Below are 19,723 nucleotides of genomic sequence, written 5' to 3'. Positions count from 1 at the left end.
CAAAGTACGATATTTGCATTTTTACTTTCTCAACCGGTTGGTCTACCACAAGCATTCCAATCATCACATATTCATCCCTACATACATCCACTACATTCCTCCTCAACTGAACCATGGTAATGTAACTGTTAACTCAGAACATCACTACACTCATACAAATTCCTAATTGAATATTGATAACTTAAATATTCAAACAGTTTAGACCAAACTAAGTAATGGCAAATATCTACTTCTTAATATCCTTAATATGCCAAGTGCCTATTGGGTGGTTGTCAGCTACTCTAACTAGTTCGTAAACCAAAGGTGACAAAACCTTGACAACCCTGCACTTTTCATACTTAGGTGCCAGCTTAGCTGCGAAAAAATTTGTAGCGTCGCTTTGTGGATAGGTCTTTTTCCACACTATATCCCCAACAGAATAGCTTGCAGACCTACGCCTTAAGTTGTAATGCGTTGCATACTCTGCATGAGCCTGAAACAAATTTCTCCTAACCTGACCAAATATGTCCTCCAAAGATCCAAACTTTCCTGCGTATTCCTCCCTTGGAATTCCGGGCTCGTACTCCTTATCCGTGTCCTTATAGAAGGAACCATTTAAGACCGGTTCTCTAGCGTGGACAAGGAAGAACGGGGAGAATCCAGTGGATTCATTAACCGCACTGTTTATGGCGAACTGGACCTTGTACAGGTTTTCGTCCCAGGACCTGTGGTTATCTTTCACAAAAGCGGCTACAGCAGTCATAACAACCTTATTGTACCTCTCAACAAGGTTAACTTGCGGAGTGTACAGTGGTGTGTAGTGTAATTTCGGAATATTATAACGCTTAATGAGATTACGGAATTCAGATCCTGTAAATTGGGACCCATTGTCCACAATCACAGTCTCTGGAACACTATGGTTCAAAAATACAAAATTCTCTAGCGCTTTAACAACAGCGGCACCTGTGGCACGCCGTAACGGAAACAACATTGTATATTTCGAAAAACAACACGTCACCACAAAAAGAAATGTAAATCCTGATTTAGACCTAGGCAAAGGTCCGACTAAATCAGCCGAAATGACCTGAAAAGGTCTCTCGCAGACTTTAGGCTTCCCTAGCAGACCTGGAGTGGCTGATGTCGTGTGTTTATACGCAGAGCAAGTATCACAATTCTTAACGTACTCAACCACGTCCTTATACATACCACGCCAAAAATATCTGAGGGATAATCTGCGATGAGTTTTGAACACACCAAAATGACCTGCAGTTGCATCTGCATGGTTTTGTTGCATAATTCTAAGGATGTCGTTCTTGTGGACTACCTCTTTCCAGTCGAACTCACTGAGAAGCTGGTATTTACATTTACTGTAACGATATAGTTTATCGTTCAAAATACAAAAATTCGGAAAATTTGCTGGATTTATTTTACAGCCATTAAATGTTTTGTCATACCAGTCATCTACCAAAACTTGTTGACTAGAGTTATCATTACGATCACCAACTACATCTACGTGTATGAGTCTCGACAAGGTATCCGGAACTACATTATCACAACCCTTCCTATGTTCGATAACAAAATTATACTGTGATAATCTACAACCCCATCTGGCGAGTCGTCCTGAGGGATTTTCTAAATTTAAGAACCACTTTAGGGATGCATGGTCTGTGATAATTGTGACTGGCTTGGAACCAAAATAAGCCTGAAATTTCTCCACTGCAAAAATCACAGCTAGAGCCTCGCGTTCCGTCGCGCTGTAATTCCTTTCGTTTTTATTTAGGCTCCTACTGACATACGCAATGGGATGATCGCAACCATCGGTTTCTTGCGTTAGCATACCGCCAACACCATATGCAGAAGCATCACAATGTATTTTGAATGGTTTTTCAAAATTCGGTACCGCAAGAACAGGTGCGGTTACCAACGCATTCTTCAATGTATTAAATGCTACCTCTGCCTGTTCGCTCCACTCAAATTTAGGTGCGTTCTTTCCTTTACTCGTTAGTCTATTGAGTGGTGCAGCGATGGTTGAAAAATTCCTAATAAAGCGCCTGTACCAAGAACAAGTGCCTAGGAAAATCTTTACCTCCTGTGCAGTTTTTGGGGTCGGAAAGTTCAAAACTGCGGCAACTTTTCCAGGATCTGTGCGTAAACCAAATTCATCCACTATATACCCTAAATATTTCAAAGAGTTTCGAAAAAAATTACATTTATCAAAATTTATGGATAGTTGAGCCATTTTTAGTTTATCCAGAACTCTGTTTAATAAAATTAAATGGGTTTCAAAATCAGCAGAACAAATAACAATATCATCTATATAACAAAATACTATTCCATTTTCAATATCACTACAAAAATTTTGATTAAATAACTGGTCCATTAACCTCTGCTGTCGTGCTGGTGCACCGCATAGGCCAAACGGCATGACTTTAAATTTGAATAACCCTCTACCAGGAACTGTAAAACTGGTTTTTTCCTGAGAGTCGTTAGCTAACGGAATTTGCCAGAAACTTGAACTTAAATCAATCGATGATAAAAACCTTGCCTCTTTCAAGCTATCTAGAATTTGTGGAATGTACGGTATTGAGTATGAATCCCCCTTTGTCACTGAATTTAATTTCCTGCAATCTAGGCAAAATCTCCAGTCTCCATTTGCCTTTTTCACTAAAATTGCTGGGTTATTCCAAGGGCTTTCACTCGGAGTAACTACGTCCATTTCCAGCATCCTATCTAACTCTTTACTTAAAGCTTCCTTCTTTTCGGGAGAAAGTGGATATTGTTTTATTTTTATTGGCAAGGCATCACCGGTGTCAATAACATGTTCAATTAATTTTTTTCTACCCAATCCAATTTTCTCTGAAGAAATATCTAAAAATTTATTTACTACAGACTGGGCTAATTCTTTCTGTTGAGATGATAAGTTTTCAAAAGAAGTGATGGTATGAATTTGTTTATTATCAATCGCACAAATATTGTAAAATTGAGAAGGTGCCTTAATTAATTCTAAATTATCAAAAATGCCAGGGGCTAACTGAAATGTTTTCCAAAAGTCACAGCCAAAAATAACATCCGCTATTATAGAGGGTACTACAAAAAATTTTATTATGTGAGTTACGGAATTATAAGTAATCGGAATAAACATATAACCCATGCAATCAAGTTTGTCTCCATTTGCCACTGAAAATGTGGTATCAATACTGCTATGCAATTTATAACCGAATCTCAAAAAAACCTTGTGCGCCTGGTTACCCAAAATTGACGCGCAAGCACCGGAATCTAGTAAACCTGTAATCTCAAAACCGTCAACAAAAACCTTTAAATGTGGCCTAAAGTCTCGTTTATCCACTGAATACAGAACTGTGTCAGGTAAAAGGGATGTTTTGTTGTTAATGACCAAGTTCTTTACTTGTGTCTCTGCACAGTTCTTACTAATTAGTTTTTTGAATTTTTGTCCGGAGCGGGTTTACTAATCGCCTTTTTACTACAACTTGGACATGTCTTTACTGTAAAGTTCTGACGTCCACACGAAAAACATCTAATAAATTTCGGAACTGTCCTGCAAAATTTAAAGGAATGGTTACCCTTGCCGCACTTGTAACATAGTTGTTTATTTGTTTTCGTAAAATCAGTGCCTTTACTTGTATCAACCTTAGGTGCAGGTGTGACTGAAAGTGTGTTTATCTGTTTTGTCACTTGTTTGTAAGCAAACTCTGAACTTAAAGTTGCCTTACTGTTAGTAGGCTCAGAAAATAAGGCGGAACGCTGCCTCGCAGCCTCTAGTTTGCGACACTTTTCCTTCAACATTGCGACAGACTTAATGTCAACAAGAGCTAATTGTTCTGAGTAAAAAGGGCGAATATTATGTAATAAAATTTGTAACTTTTGTTCTTCGGAAAGTGGTGTTGACAACCTTGAAAACATGCAAAACATTATAGCGAAATAGATAGACACAGGTTCTTCAGAGCCTTGTGTTCTTGCTCGAATTTCACCTAGCAACCTGTAGTCATAATCTACTGCATCAAATTCCTCTAAAAATAAAGTTTTCAATTCTGACCAAGACGAAACTTGACATTTGTTGCCTCTGTACCATAACAATGCTCGGCCTGTAAAAAGATGAAATGCAGAAACAAATAATTTTCCATCTGAAACGCCATAAGATCTTTTATATTCCTCAACGCGTTCGATGAAACTGCGCGGATCACCCTGTCCGTTGAAATTTAACTTCCACTTGGCCACATTTTTATCACCAGTGCAGTCAACGGCGGTACTCTCGGAATCCAGTGATTCGTCGTGAGACGACTCATTGTCAGCATCTAATCTGGAAATCAAACTCTGCAACTTTGTATGTAATTCACTCTTCCTACTTATTAAGCTGAGTTCGGAACACTGTATTCTCAAAATTCTAAAGTACAAATGTGAAGCTAAAGCTTTAGACCTACAGAGGGCATGTCTATCTTTAGTGTCAGAACACTTTTTTAATAAATCTTCTAAGTCTTGAAGTTTTTTAGTAATAACCCCTAACTCACTTTCAGAAGAGAAATCTGTCTCTAAAATTGATTCAGAAGGAATTTCCTGAATTAATTGTTTTAACTGTTTCTTTAAACCTAGCACTGTAGGTGCTGGAGTTTCGGAACGAATGGATACCTCATAACACAATTCGTCCTTCAAAAGTGAATGAAACTGGGCAAAAGTCTGTTCCATTGTGTTAAGTCAAAACACATTTAACAAAATATCGAGCTTGTGTAACTGTCTATGTTTAGCCTTATACAAATTGGTTAAACACAAACACAAAAGAAGTTATTTAAACTATTAAATATACACAAGCAAAATACACAACAAAAACAATATTCTTAAGTCTATCCTAACTATTTTATCAATATAAATGGCGCCCCACGTTGGGCGCCATTTGTAAGGGTGGTAAATTGGGCGGAATAGAAATATACCCGGATACGGAATAATCTACCACCTTACAAAGATTAGAGGAAAAAAAAATAATTTTAATTTACTTTACTTGATCTATCTACCTAGTAAAGAATAGAAGCTAGCCGTCGACTCCCTTGTAATGCATATGAGGTGTTATAAATGAAATTTGCTAGATGTTAGGCAAAATTGTTTTTAATGTAACTTTTACCGGGGTCGCTTAATACAGAATGATGGCTAATAATGCTTAGTTATTCTAGCTTAATGCCAAGACTTAATTTAGATACATTAGAATGACTTAGGTAGATAGTACATAAGATCTATGTTTTAAATTTAAGATGCCATTGGCATGGAATAGACAATGACACAGTAAAATTCATAAAATTGTTTCAAAATAAAAGCTCAGTAGTAAAGACAGGGTTCTTACTGTACACATACACTAAGAAGGTTCACTAAACAGTTCCAGGATACAAACATTTGCTTACTTGTAGGTGCGAAGACTGCAGGGTAGCTGGACGGCATCGGCCAAGATCCAAAACTCAATTTATTTGATTCTTCACAACCGAAATGTTTCATTACAAAGATTTTTACCAAGTCTTATCCATAGCAATTAAGTTGTCAACGTGAATGTGCAAAAGAAATAAATACGAAAACCGAAAACGTAAACGTAAATCGGAAAACTAAAACGGAAACTAAAACGTAAACGTAAACGTAAACGTAAAACGTAAACGTAAACGTAAACGTAAAACGTAAACGTAAACCCTGTAACAAAGAAAAACAAGATTATAATTTGTGCTGTGTGAAAATTTCGACACGTGGAATTTTCCCGATCAAACACAACTCACCTATTGAACTCCTGGCCACCAATGGTTTTCAGAAGTCCACCCACAACCCATTATCCTCATTTATTTGGGAAGATAAAATAACTGGAACTGGAATGAAATCATAAAATTAGGATTTTCTCTAACCAAACCGCCATTTTGTCGAATCCACATTACTTAATTTTTCACTCACCATAATTGATGAAACATTGAAATACGTTAGGATGACTAAAATTTATAACTATTGTATTTTCCCAGGCGAAGCCATGGGCGAAAAAGAATGAGATTTTCCTGGAACGAAAAAAATTCGTCTTCACATGTTGACTCCAGGAAAATTCTAAATCTCACCAATCGGTGTTGCCAGACGCAACCCGAGTGTGGCCGCTCTCATTTAGTTTGATCATAAAGCCAATTCATTTTTGAATATTTGCGGAACCTAAGGATATATTATAAGAACCGTTTTGTTAATGACTTAACAATAAACAAATGATATTATGGTTTTATTTAATTATTTTTGTTTTATTTTTACGACAATTGACAACGAAGCAAACGCCATCTATTGTGGCTCGAATGAACTCTGAACATCGACCCACGCGTAGTTCTGCACCTTGATGCTAGGTGGCACCAACATACTTTGAACAAAATAGATTTTAATTAAAAGCGAAACGCTAATTAGTAGTTCAAAATTTACAACGTCACAAATTGCTTCTCCGTAAACGCACTCAAACAACACCATATGTTTAAATTGAGTGCAGGCCGCGCCGCCCATCGCAACGCGCGACGCCCCGCGTCTCTGTAAACGAGGCTTAAGTTTGCACCTCGCGTCGATAATTAAAAAAAAAATCAACAAGTGGCAGACAAAAATTCGTAGTACGTGTAAGTTCGTATCTTTTTTTTTTTTTAATAATATGAGCCATGTTAAATGACTAATATTCCTCTTTCCTCTCCAACTAAGCGTCAAGCTTGTGCTAGGAGTAGGTACGACAATAGTGCAACGGGCGGGGTTTGAACCGTCGACCTTTCGGTTTTCAGTCCACTCCTTTACCCGTTGAGCTATTGAGGCTATGCTTTGCCACTGATACACGTACTACGAATTTTTGTCTGCCACTTTTGTTGAGTTTTTAATTTTTTTTTTAATTTTTAATCGACGTGAGGAACTTAGCTTGACCGGGTAGTACTATTTATTTATTTACTTTTTTCGTGGTATCTTATCATCAGTTCTATCACCTGTCTTGTTTCTATGCTATAGGAAAGAGAAGGAGTTCGAGGAGACAATGGACCACCTCCAACAAGACATAGACTCGCTGGAGAGCGAGCGGGGCGCGCTCAGAGACAAGTTGAAACTCTATGCTAAGAGAGGCACACACCATGGTAAGTTCCATTCTAATGTTACTTATAGAAGTCCACTGCTGGACTTAGGTCTCTTGTAGGGACTTCCACACGCCACGGTCTTGCGCCGCCGCCATCCAGCGGTTCCCTGCAACTCGTCTGATGTCGTCCGTCCACCTAGTGGGGGTCTTCCAACGCTGCGTCTTCCGGTGCGAGGTCGCCATTCCAGCACCTTGGGACCCCAACGTCTATCGGTTGTACGAACTATGTGCCCTGCCCATTGTACTAGAGTAAAACCGACATAGCTCAACGGCTTGCGAAGCTGAAGTGGCAATGGGCAGGGCACATAGTACTATTTATTGTCTTCATTCAATTCGACTTTTATAAATCGAATATATATAATACTTTAAAAAATTACTATTTTTTATGCAAGACTGCAAAGCTGTTTTTTGGCTAAAAATTAAATATATTTATATTATTAAACTAGCTGATCTGAGCTGAGTTTAGAAAATTGACGGGGAGGTTGAATTAAATTTTTCTCTCCGTAAGAACCATCCTCGTACTTCAAGGAATGTTATAAAAAAAGAATTAGCGAAATCGGTTCAGCTGTTCTCGAGATTTGCGATGACCAACACATTTAGTGATTCATTTTTATATTATAGATGATTTTATTAATAAAAATAAAAAAAATCTTTCTATTATTTGACTACTAAACAGTGGTAATAATTGTCGTGTTATTCATCGTTACGTCGTGCTATCGCTATCTCATACGCGGTTACACAGTACTTCAATCTACCTTTTTTACTCAATCTGCGGGTGAACCTTACTTTTGACATGACAGTTGACGCGTCGAGTTAAAATGGCGAGTGAGATCTCAAAATGTAGGCATTATAACATAAATGATATGCAATATGTATGTGTGCAGCGATGACGTCACCGGCTGCAGCGCGAGACGCGTACATACGTAAGCACTTCGTATACGTGTTCTAAGTGTCTAACTGCATGGTTGTAGAATCACTTACTGTTCGAATATAAGTCCCGGAAATTGCTAATGCGCGTGGCCGCCATTTTAGTCACGTCAGCACTAGACTGAAGTTTCGAGCCGATGGTATATTTTTACTTAAATATACGTCAAATGACGTCATTTCGATGTTAATGATAAATGGTTCCAGCGCAATAGTACTTTGCGGGACTTATATACTATTAATTATACATAATATACAGTTAATCTATATAATCTTCTATTACATTCAATAATAATACCTGTTTTACTTTTTGAAGCGGTTTTTTTAAGCTTACGTTTTGTTTTCTGCAATTTATCTTACTTATTAACTAACGGAACTTATTGCAAAAATCGGTCAAGTGCGAGTTGGACGCGCACACGAGGGTTCCGTACCATCGCACCCCTCATGTGCGAATCCTACTGGCACCGGACCGGTATTTTTGATATATCTTTTATATTAAAACTTCATTTCGGAATTTCCTTAAAGTGTAGGTAGAAAGCTGTGATCCTTCTAATCGGAGGTCGGGGGTTCGATCCCGGGCACGCACCTCTAACTTTTCGGAGTTATTTGCGTTTTAAGTAATTAAATATCACTTGCTTTAACGGTGAAGGAAAACATCGTGAGGAAACCTGCATGCCTGAGAGTTCTCCATAAAATTCTCAAAGGTATGTAAAGTCTACCAATCCGCACATGGCCAGCGTGGTAGACTATGGTCAAAACCCTTCTCACTCTGAGAGGAGACCCGTACTCTGTAGTGAGCCGGCGATGGGTTGATCATGACGATGATGTAGGTAGGACTCTTTAATTAAAATATTATAACTGCGTTTACATTTGTTTAGCGGTGGTGACTGCGACGCCGCCTTCTGCGCCGCGTAAGCTATACACTAATAGATGTTGCATCCATTTCGGTTCAGCATGTTTGTGTTTTACCGTTATTTTGCAGGTTTTTCTATAGTTTCAATATGTTGATCTTATAGGCGAGCGTGTTCCAACCTAGACTATCATGTTACAATGTACTAAGATTTGACGCTTGCCAGTGACGTCGAAGCCTCAACGTTTTTTTTTTAAAGAATATTAGCCATGTTAAATGACTAGTATTCCCCTTTCCTCTCCAACTAAGCGTCAGGCTTGTGCTAGGAGTAGGTACGACAATAGTGCAACGGGCGGGGTTTGAACCGTCGACCTTTCAGTTTTCAGTCCACTCCTTTACCTGTTGAGCTATTGAGGTATTGTTACAAGTTCCCTAAGAGCGGGGGCACACGATGCGTTGCGGCGGCGGTGCGGTGCGGGAGCGGAGCCTTATATAGAAATATCTGTGGCATGTCACACGATGCGCTCCGGCGCCGCACCGGACTTGCAACCACCGACACGAGGCGGGGAGGGGTGAATGCGTTGCGACGTCGCTCGAAGCGGCACCGCTCAGTTGTTTATGCGTCACAAGGAAGGACACTGTCCGTCGCTGCGACATAACAACGTTGCGGCGCCGCACCGCTCGTATGCCCGCTGATACGGTGAAATCTTTGCGGTGCGGCGCCGCAACGCATCGTGTGCCCCCAGTCTAACTGTCGTGAACTATGACATTAGTCTTTCTGTGACGATCAGTCGCAGTGTCAGTTACACGGACTCGAAAGTCCACCTATACTTAGTTAGACCTTACATAAGGAACTCTGCGAGGTGATTCGCTAACTCCAGTGATCATCGCAGAATGAAGGCTTTCATTTAGTGATGATCACTGAACGAATCACCCGACTGATAGTAAGTGGCGATACAATCTAAGATGCCAGCAAACTTAAGGTATGATTCCGAACCACGCTGCAAGCAGCAGTGCTGCCGCAACAGTGCTGTCGCGGCACTACTGGTCCCCATACAATCTCTATATATAGCGTGAAAGGGGTCTGGCAGTTTCAAAACCTATACTTATACCCCTAACAATAGGTTGCAAGGCGGTATCACGCGTCGTACTGGAACGCCAAATCAATTGGTACTACGATTTTTCGAATTATTCGATGAGAAATAACTAATTTGCTTTGTTTGATTCTTTTATATTTTTATTCTCAATGTTATTTGCATGGTGGATTGTGTATATAACCAGGTTCTGTTCTATACATAATGTTCTGATTTGAGTAAATAACTAAACATAATGATTAATCAATTTTCTTTAAATAACCAAATAAATCAAAAACTAAACATTTGTCTAATATTCGAACTGATTCTACAAAAAATACTAAAACTATAGTATGGTTGTGTAAAAATGTGTAATTTCACATTTTTACACATCTAGCATTCTGTTTCTGTCTCTCCTGAAATGTTAGAAGAAGATAGCAATACAGTAATTGTCCATGTGTTGTAGAAGAGACGCCGGTGAAGGTGGCGCCAGGCATCATGGCTGGAGAGGTGAACGAGGCTCTGCAGCATCAGCTCAAAGTGCTTAGCTGGTGAGTACCCTTGAGATCCATAGATATTGCTATTACAATTTTCTGGTGGCAGGCTTCGGCCGTGGCTAGTTACCACCCTACCGGCAAAGCCGTGCCGCCAAGCGATCTAGCGTTCCAGTACGATGCCGTGTAGAAACCAAAGGGGCATGGGTTTATTAAAAACTGCCATACCCCTCCCAGGTTAGCCCGCATCTATCTTAGACTGCATCGTCACTTACCACCAGCAGGGTTAGCATGGGCGGGGATATAATTTTCTCCCCGGGGAAAGGATAAAATCTTTATCCCCTCCGACAGCTTTATCCACTCTCCGAGCATGGGCTCACGGGTGGATATAATTATCCACAGTGAATAAAACGGGGGACTTTTCGGTTTTTGGATCTTTTCCTTTACCTTTATTGGGTTAATGGTAATTGGTATTTGGGACCTATGTTGGGTTTATGTTGGAGTTCCCAACCATATTCCAAACATAACTCAAACACAACCCAAACATAACACAAACACAACCGAAACATATCCCAAACACAACCCAAACATAACCTAAACCCAACAGGTACCGCGAGACATGTTTTGATTTTTTAAGTTCTATGAGAATAAACTTAAACCCACGTCTAATGTCGAGGATAAAATTGTCCCCGAATTAGGGATAAACTTCTCCTCTCCCCTGTTGCCGTGCTTTGAGAGGTGGACAAGTAAATTTCATCCCTCGTCAGTGGATATAATTGGGGGATAAAATTTTTGTCTCCTGCCCATGCTAGGGGGGCAGGTGAGATTGCAGTCAAGGGCTAAGTTGTATCTGAATAATAATAAAAAAGAGCTTGTTTTTCTCAGGACCGTGGAGAGGGAGCGCGTGGCGCGAGTGGCAGCGTGCGCTAAAGCGGAGCGTGCAGCGCTTCGAGCGCTGCGGCCGCTGCACCATCCAGCTGCTCCCGCCGCCAAGCATCGCCGCCAAGCCGCCGCAGCGCTGGAAGTGCAGCTAGCCAAGCTGCAGACTGTGAGTAGACTTGCTACAGACCTATAATCTACTCGTGCTATATACTCGTAGGCCTTCAGTGCCTTGAAAAGCGCGTGACCCGAGTGATGTCGTTAGATTTTTCAAAATCCCGTGGATACTCTTTTATTTTCCGGGATAAAAGTAACCTATGTCACTCTCCAGGTGCTAATTTATACCCATACAAAAAAATCACGTTGATCCGTTGCTCTGTTGCGACGTGATTGAAAGATAAACCAACACACTTTCGCATTTATTATATGGGAAGTAATAATATAAACACGCCACATAACACTAACCATTGTCCTCTTAGTGTATGTAATAAAAGTACTATCCCTGAAGGATTTAGTATTTTTCAAACCCGCAATGTATAGCGTGCAAAAGTCGGGGTCAATGCCCGCCTACGATGCGGCACCTATCTACGCAACGTTCGTTGACCTCTAGCGTCAGTCGGATATTTTATTTTCAATACATTGCGAACTTTTAAAAATACAGAGGCCCTACCGCCAGTGGCGAGCAGTTCATAGAGGCATAAAAGCGCTGCTTACCCAAGTTGAAATAGCTTCGCCCTCATTTTTCATCATGACATTCAGTAAAAATGTAACTTAACTAAGTAATGCCTACCCTAGCTTCGCATTATGTGCACGCCACTGCCTACCGCGGTTGTTTGACGGCTACAATGTCACGATCGCAATCATCTCTGATTGGTTAATGCTCGCTCACTATTGGCCACAATGCATTGTTGCAACAAGAATCGCACAAATTCAGCCAATCAGAACAATTGAGATTGTAATAATGATTGATGCAGGTTTTACACAATCGCCCCGCAGGTTTTTTAAATCGTGTTTTTTATTATTAGTAATCATCATGACTATAATCACCTGTCTTCGTTTTTGTTAACGTTTTAATTACACCCTGTATCGTATGGATTTATATATATAGTTCGCATCAGATCATCGAGTCGTGGAGGGGGAGGGGGGGGGGGGGGGGCTTACATTACCTTACCTTGGGAAGGCCTATGTCCAGCAGTGGACGCAAACAGATTGCGGGAAACCTGCATCAATCATTATTACAATCTCAATTGTTGTGATTGGCTGAATTTGTGCAATTCCTGTTAAAGTCAATACTCAATAGTGAGCGAGCGTCAACCAATCAGAGGTGATTGCGATCGTGACATTTTAGCTGTCATTCTACGGCAATCGCGCACCAGGCTTTGATTGATGTTTTTGGTGCACAGGAACCACAGACCACCACCTATAGACGCGGCCGAACACCCCCGCTCGCCAAGCTTAGGCACTTGCTTAGCATAAAAGTCGACCCACGCCCGTTCAACGTACCCTCATTCCGCACATTGTCTTGATTACGTGACTTTTAAGTCCACCAATCACAACAAAACCGAGCCTCAATAGCTCAACCGGTATAGGAGTGGACTGAAAACCGAAAGGTTGACGGTTCAAACCCCGCCCGTCGCACTATTGTCGTACCTACTCCTAGCACAAGCTTGACGCTTAATTGGAGAGGAAAGAATATTAGTCATTTAATATGGCTAATATTCTTAGCATTCTCCCCTGTCCCCCGCCAACATTTTACGATTTTGTTTCATGCAAAACCTTGTATATGCGTACTCTAGGAGTTGAATTCTCTGTGACAGGAATGGACACTATTCGTGGCCCGCTCGGGGTTGGTGCAGTTCCCGGAAGACCCCGGCAAGTACGGCAAAGCGTTGGAGCTACATAAACAGAAGCAGCGAGAGACGCGGCACAAGTTAGAGGTGGGCTTTCAATCTTAGGCTGAAATCTATAGATTTTCAGAAATATTTTTTTTATAGAGAAAAGGCACTGAAACTAGCTGGCATACCTACACGTCCGCCGTTTGAAATTAAAGTAAAAAAACCGGCCGAATGCGAATCGGACTCGCGTACGAAGGGTTCCGTACCATCCATACTAATATTATAAATGCGAAAGTGTGTCTGTCTGTCTGTCTGTTAGCTTTTCACGGCCCAACCATTCAACCGATTTTGATGAAATTTGGTACAGAGTTAACTTATATCCCGGGAAAGGACATAGGCTACTTTTATCCTGGAGAATTAAAGAGGTCCCACGGGATTAGTTATCTACAAAAACGAGCAAAAAAACTCACGTTTATTATATGGGACCGCCGAAAGGTTTTTTCTAATTGGCGGACTTGTAGTTATGCCAGGTTCCATACAAAAATGTTCAAACCCTTTTGAGGTATCTATTTTCATTCACTTTTTTTTATATATTCAGATACAAGTTAGCCCTTGACTGCAATCTCACCAGATGGTAAGTGATGATGCAGTCTAAGATGATAGCGGGCTAACCTGGAAGGGGTATGGCAGTTTTTTTTTTTTTAATTAAACCCGTACCCCTTTGGTTTCTACACGGCATCGTACCGGAACGCTAAATCGCTTGGCGGCACGGCTTTGCCGGTAGGGTGGTAACTAGCCACGGCCGAAGCCTCCCACCAGACCAGACCAGAAATTTAGAAATTATAAAATTCCAAACCCCTGCCAGGAATCGAACCCGAGACCTCCCACTAATAAGACCACAGCGCTCTCGACTGCGCCAGGGAGGTCGTCAAACTTTTTGATTATTTTGAAGATTTGGAACACTCTTCCAGCATCAGTTTTCCCCTCCAATTATAACATGGGTACTGATGTGGCGTTTAGGCACTGGGTGGATTATTTTGAAAGAAGAAAGAAAGAAAAAACTTATTTGATCACAATACTACAATAAATCTTAAAAGCTAATTAAGTCAATCTACATAATTAAACTGATAAGTAAAAAATAATAATAATAAAAATATACTATATATAAAGAAATAAATAAATAAATAAAGAAAACTCGAGGATTAGGTGAATGTGGCACACACTATTTTATTCCAGCGAAGCGAGCGATACGTGATGACAAGGCAGCGGTAAAATGTAAGAGAGTGAATTGACAATTTATGTCGAACTGACTGACATAATCTTAGAGATTAAATTTTGTTGGTGTTGCCAACAGGTATCAACCTTCCACCTCCCATGGCCCCACCAACCTCTCGGTTATATGGGCCGAATCGCGGGAGGGCGCCCGTTCGGTACTTGCTCTTGGCATTTTCCCGGGGCGCCTTGACTCCCTACAAATTATTTTGTCTCTTCCTTGTCCCTTATGCTCACTCTCCCCCCTTGGGGGCTAGACGTCACTAACACAGCTGTGATCTCCGCTGCTGCTCCTCCGTGGTGCCTGGCATCTGTACGCTCCGAGCTGCTTCGCCTCTTATGCCAATGGTGCGCGAATTCCTGTAGCCGGTTGTAGTTCCCCGCCGATGAGACGAGGTCCGTGTAGAAGACCGGCCCCGCTTCCCCGCGTACGATCCCATCCAACATCGTCACTCGCAAGTCCTCATAAAGGGGACACTCCCACAGCACATGGTGCCTATCCTCGTCGCCAAAGCCGCACTCGCACGCCGGGCTCTCGCACAACGTCATCCTATGCAGGCGCGCCCGGAAACAGCCGTGTCCGATGAGGATCTGTAAGGTCTCGTAGTCCGGCGCGACCCAGGTGGCCCCGAGCCTGCCGGATACCTCTGGGTCTGGGTGGCCGTGATCGTCAGGACCCTACGTTGTGCCAATAGGTACATTCAATACCCCGTTCATTAGCATCATTCAACGCGCTTTTGGGCAATAATGCTCAATGGGACCCATTTAATGATGGGTCTATAATACTGGTTCGGGAGTTACTGAAGTACGCTGAAAGCATTGCATGAATATGTCATTCAATGTTCTCAGCGTACATATTCAAAATTCTTTGATCTTTTATCGTTTTGTATTTTATGTCTTTTTTCTTGTACCTTTATTTGTATTTAAATTTATTATTAATCATCTAGTTAGTGTAAGTGGCACTGCCGTTCTAATTAGATATAAAATAAATAAAATAAATAAATAAATAAATAAATTCAAGACAAGAGTGAATAGGCATCTCCTAGGCAAACGCGCTCCATCTTAAGCTGCATCATCACTTGCCATCAGATCTGATTGCATACAAGCGCTAGTCTATAAATTTAAAAAAAATGTTTGTATACCCGTTGTTGTATAAAAACACTATGATATCAGTTCTGGTGACTTATTTGGTCGCCTGTGATATGTTCTTGACAGGAGCGGTTGTCAGCGCTGCAGGCAGAAGTACGAAGCCTGGTCTCCATCCACAGACCCTGGCGGTGCATTGAGGCGGACTTCACCGAGTTCCCGGCTCCTGAGCTCACTGCTGTAAGTATTGTGTTTTTAGGGTTCCGCACCTCAAAAGGAAAAACGGGACTTATAGGAGCACTTCGTTGTCTGTCTGTCCGTAGTGTCTTTCAAGAAAACCTATAGGGTACATCCCATTGATCTAGAATCATGAAAGGAGATCGCCCGTGAACGGGCCCTCTTTTGTGGCGTCGTGTCAAAACTTAAATTAAATTTTTAAAAAATGTGTTATTTTTTTACGATTATGTTTTATAACGACTTTTTTTCACTCTTTTATTGAAAATATCCACAATTACAGTTAGAATCGTAAACATGCATTTATTTTGAAGAAGTATTAATTAAATATAACCTATCAGCTACCAATATCAGCAATATAAAATATAAGATATCTTTATAACCAGGGTGAATAAATAGAAATCGTTTGCAGAATATAAAGAGTTAATTATTTGTCTACAAAATAAAATTAAAACCATGGTGGCATAACAATTATATTAGGGGGGGCCCAAAGCTCCTAAGAAAATGGGCAATCTCTTTTGGTAGGTAGGTAGGCTCCGTCTCTCTGTCTGTCAAGATATATATTGACCACTAGATGAGAATGATGATGATGATGACTTCGTCCGCGTGGATTTAGGTTTTTAAAAATCCTGTGGGAACTCCGCGATAAAAAGTAGCCTATGTCCTTCCCCGGGATGCAAGCTATATCTGTACCAAACTTCGTCAATATCGGTTAAACGGATGGACGGTGAAAGGCTAGCAGACAGACAGACACACCTTTCGCATTAATAATATTATATTGATAACATTACAAGGTATTTCTTATCGTGGAAAATCAAAATGCCAATTTTGATTCCCGGTATATTCGGTGAGGCGCTTTGAATTGAAACAAAAAATAACTGGACAAACATTTGGACGACTCGAAGCACTTCTGATATAGACGCATCAGCGAAAGCTGCTTAGTCTATTAAAAAAAAAAAAAAAAATGATAAATAGTCATCGAACCATTTGTATGGTGGCTTATATGACATATGACGTAGATATTTTTTATAACCGTATTTTCACGGATTCAGATGGGATGAGTGCCCGCTTTGAGAAGATTGAGTGAGCCAAAATAGCCGCCATGAATATTAAAAAAAAATCATAAATGATATTTCTTGTAGTTGATACGGAACCCTTCGTGTGCGAGACCGACTCTCACTTGATCGATGTTTTTGTTCGCAGGCTTTGACCGATCGGTCGGTAGACATCGGCACCATCAAGTTCCCAGCGCCTGAGTCCATGAGCGATGACACGATCTACGTCACACCCTCGCAGCTAGCACGGTGAGTTGTGTAGTCAAAATCAAAGTCAAAGTCGAGATTGCAGGCAGACTTCTTTGAGGTTTTAAAACGAGAGACTTGAGCCCATGAGCGATGATACGATCTACGTCACACCCTCGCAGCTAGCACGGTGAGTTGTGTAGTCAAAATCAAAGTCAAAGTCGAGATTGCAGGCAGACTTCTTTGAGGTTTTAAAACGAGAGACTTGAGCCCATGAGCGATGATACGATCTACGTCACACCCTCGCAGCTAGCACGGTGAGTTGTGTAGTCAAAATCAAAGTCAAAGTCGAGATTGCAGGCAGACTTCTTTGAGGTCTTAAAACGAGAGACTTGAGCTGATGATACGATCTACGTCACACCTTCACAGCTAGCGCGGTGAGTTATGTAGGCAAAATCAAAGTCAAAGTCGAGATTGCAGGCAGACTTCTTTGAGGCCTTAAAACGAGATACAATGAGCGATGACATTATCTACGTCACAACCACGCAGCTAGGCGCGGTGAGTTATGTAGTCAAAATCAAAGTCAAAATCCAGATTGCAGGCAGACTTCTTTGAGGTCTTAAAACGAGAGACTTGAGCTGATGATACGATCTACGTCACACCTTCACAGCTAGCGCGGTGAGTTATGTAGGCAAAATCAAAGTCAAAGTCGAGATTGCAGGCAGACTTCTTTGAGGCCTTAAAACGAGATACAATGAGCGATGACATTATCTACGTCACAACCACGCAGCTAGGCGCGGTGAGTTATGTAGTCAAAATCAAAGTCAAAATCCAGATTGCAGGCAGACTTCTTTGAGGTCTTAAAACGAGAGACTTGAGCTGATGATACGATCTACGTCACACCTTCACAGCTAGCGCGGTGAGTTATGTAGGCAAAATCAAAGTCAAAGTCGAGATTGCTTCTTTGAGGCCTTAAAACGAGATACAATGAGCGATGACATTATCTACGTCACAACCACGCAGCTAGGCGCGGTGAGTTGTGTAGTCAAAATCAAAGTCAAAATCCAGATTGCAGGCAGACTTCTTTGAGGTCTTAAAACGAGAGACTTGAGTCCATGAGCGATGATACGATCTACGTCACACCCTCGCAGCTAGCGCGGTAAGTAATATAGTCAATATCTCAATGCTCTAAATTATAACGAAACTGAGGATCTTCTGTTTAAAATAATATGATTGAAACAAACTAGCTAATATAAACAACAAATAATACACATACACACACACGCACCCACACAAACACACACACATACACACCTTAACACACGCACACACGCACTCGCATACATGCACACCACTATCACTTGTAATATCGGGTATAACATGTCCGACCTTAGAGCACCAAATTGTAATAACATTTATTCAAGTTTTTAGAAATGGAGAAGGCAACCCACTGTAATACAGTGTTTACTAGTGCAGGGGTTGCCCATTCATACGTCTACTAAACCTAGGTCTACTTAATTATTACTTGTTTTTATCTGTATTTTATATGTAATTTAATATGTAATAATATCCAATAAATAAAAAAATAAAATAAAAAAATAGTCAAAGTCAAGATTGCAGGCCGACTGTTTGTCACTGTTTATCACATTAGTAACTTTATCTGTGCTCTCTTTTTAGTGTGAATGAGAAAGCAAACGTTTGTTTGTCTAGATTTTTTACTCCGTCTACGACTTACTGTATCCATTTCATTTTACAGGTTACGTGAAATCGTATCGGATCTCAAATCGGACGAGGTTCAATTAGATCTGACGTTTGACGGGACCGTCTGCGCTGCTTGAACTGAAGAGAATATTATTATCTAGAACAATAGAGACTTATATGAATTAATAAATAATTTATTTACTATTACTCTTCTTACATAGCTATAATAAAAGTGTAAATGAATAAATAATTAATTTATTAACTTCTTGTTATTATGTATATCAAAATAAATCGTAATCAAACTCATCGTGTAGGTCCTTCGAGACGGCTCTAAGAGCGCACTCTGACTTAACTTAGACTTAAGACAGAGTTAAAACGAGACAGCTATATCTCACATAAATCTGTCTCGTTTTAACTCAATCTTAAGTCTGAGCAAAGTGAAAGTACGCTCTATAGATCTCAGCCTAAGGGTGAGATCTATAGATCTCACTCTGACTTAGCTTAGACTTAAGACAGAGTTAAAACGAGACAGAGCAGCTATATCTCTCACATAAATCTGCCTCGTTTTAACTCAATCTTAAGTCTGAGCAAAGTCAAAGTGCCCTCTATAGATCATAGGGTAAGGGTGAGATCTATACAGCGCACTCTTACTTAACCTAGACTTAAGACAGAGTTAAAACGAGACAGAACTATATATCTCACATAAATCTGTCTCGTTTTAACTCAATCTTAAGTCTGAGCAAAGTCAAAGTGCCCTCTATAGATCTCAGCCTATGGGTGAGACCTATAGACCTCACTCTGACTTAGCTTAGACTTAAGACAGAGTTAAAACGACACAGCTATATCTCACATAAATCTGTCTCGTTTTAACTCAATCTTAAGTCTGAGCAAAGTCAAACTGCGCTCTATAGATCTTAGCTTAAGGGTTGATTCACATTGGCAGCTTCAATTTACTACTTTTTGCGATCACTATACTATACTTGCTCGAAATCTTATTCGATAACTAAACTGTAGTACAATCGTGACGACAAATCGTCACCTATA

General features: G+C 40.6%; 1 protein-coding gene across 1 annotated transcript in view; it reads left to right on the top strand.

Annotated features, from left to right (window-relative positions):
- Positions 1-18,883, top strand: part of DCTN1-p150 (dynactin subunit 1) — a 53,558-nt gene extending 34,675 nt beyond the window's left edge. Inside the window, exons 25-33 of the mRNA XM_034982314.2 lie at positions 6,970-7,091; positions 7,975-8,013; positions 8,893-8,925; positions 10,404-10,488; positions 11,317-11,479; positions 13,128-13,247; positions 15,633-15,743; positions 16,941-17,041; positions 18,735-18,883. Coding sequence (XP_034838205.1) covers positions 6,970-7,091; positions 7,975-8,013; positions 8,893-8,925; positions 10,404-10,488; positions 11,317-11,479; positions 13,128-13,247; positions 15,633-15,743; positions 16,941-17,041; positions 18,735-18,816 — 856 coding nt within the window. The 3' untranslated portion in view covers positions 18,817-18,883. The remainder of the gene's footprint in view (positions 1-6,969; positions 7,092-7,974; positions 8,014-8,892; positions 8,926-10,403; positions 10,489-11,316; positions 11,480-13,127; positions 13,248-15,632; positions 15,744-16,940; positions 17,042-18,734) is intronic.
- The last annotated feature ends 840 nt before the right edge of the window (positions 18,884-19,723 follow it).

This window comes from Maniola hyperantus, chromosome 26 (assembly GCF_902806685.2).
Source record: "Maniola hyperantus chromosome 26, iAphHyp1.2, whole genome shotgun sequence".
Lineage (NCBI taxonomy): Eukaryota > Metazoa > Arthropoda > Insecta > Lepidoptera > Nymphalidae > Maniola > Maniola hyperantus.
This window is presented reverse-complemented; position numbering and strand designations above follow the sequence as displayed.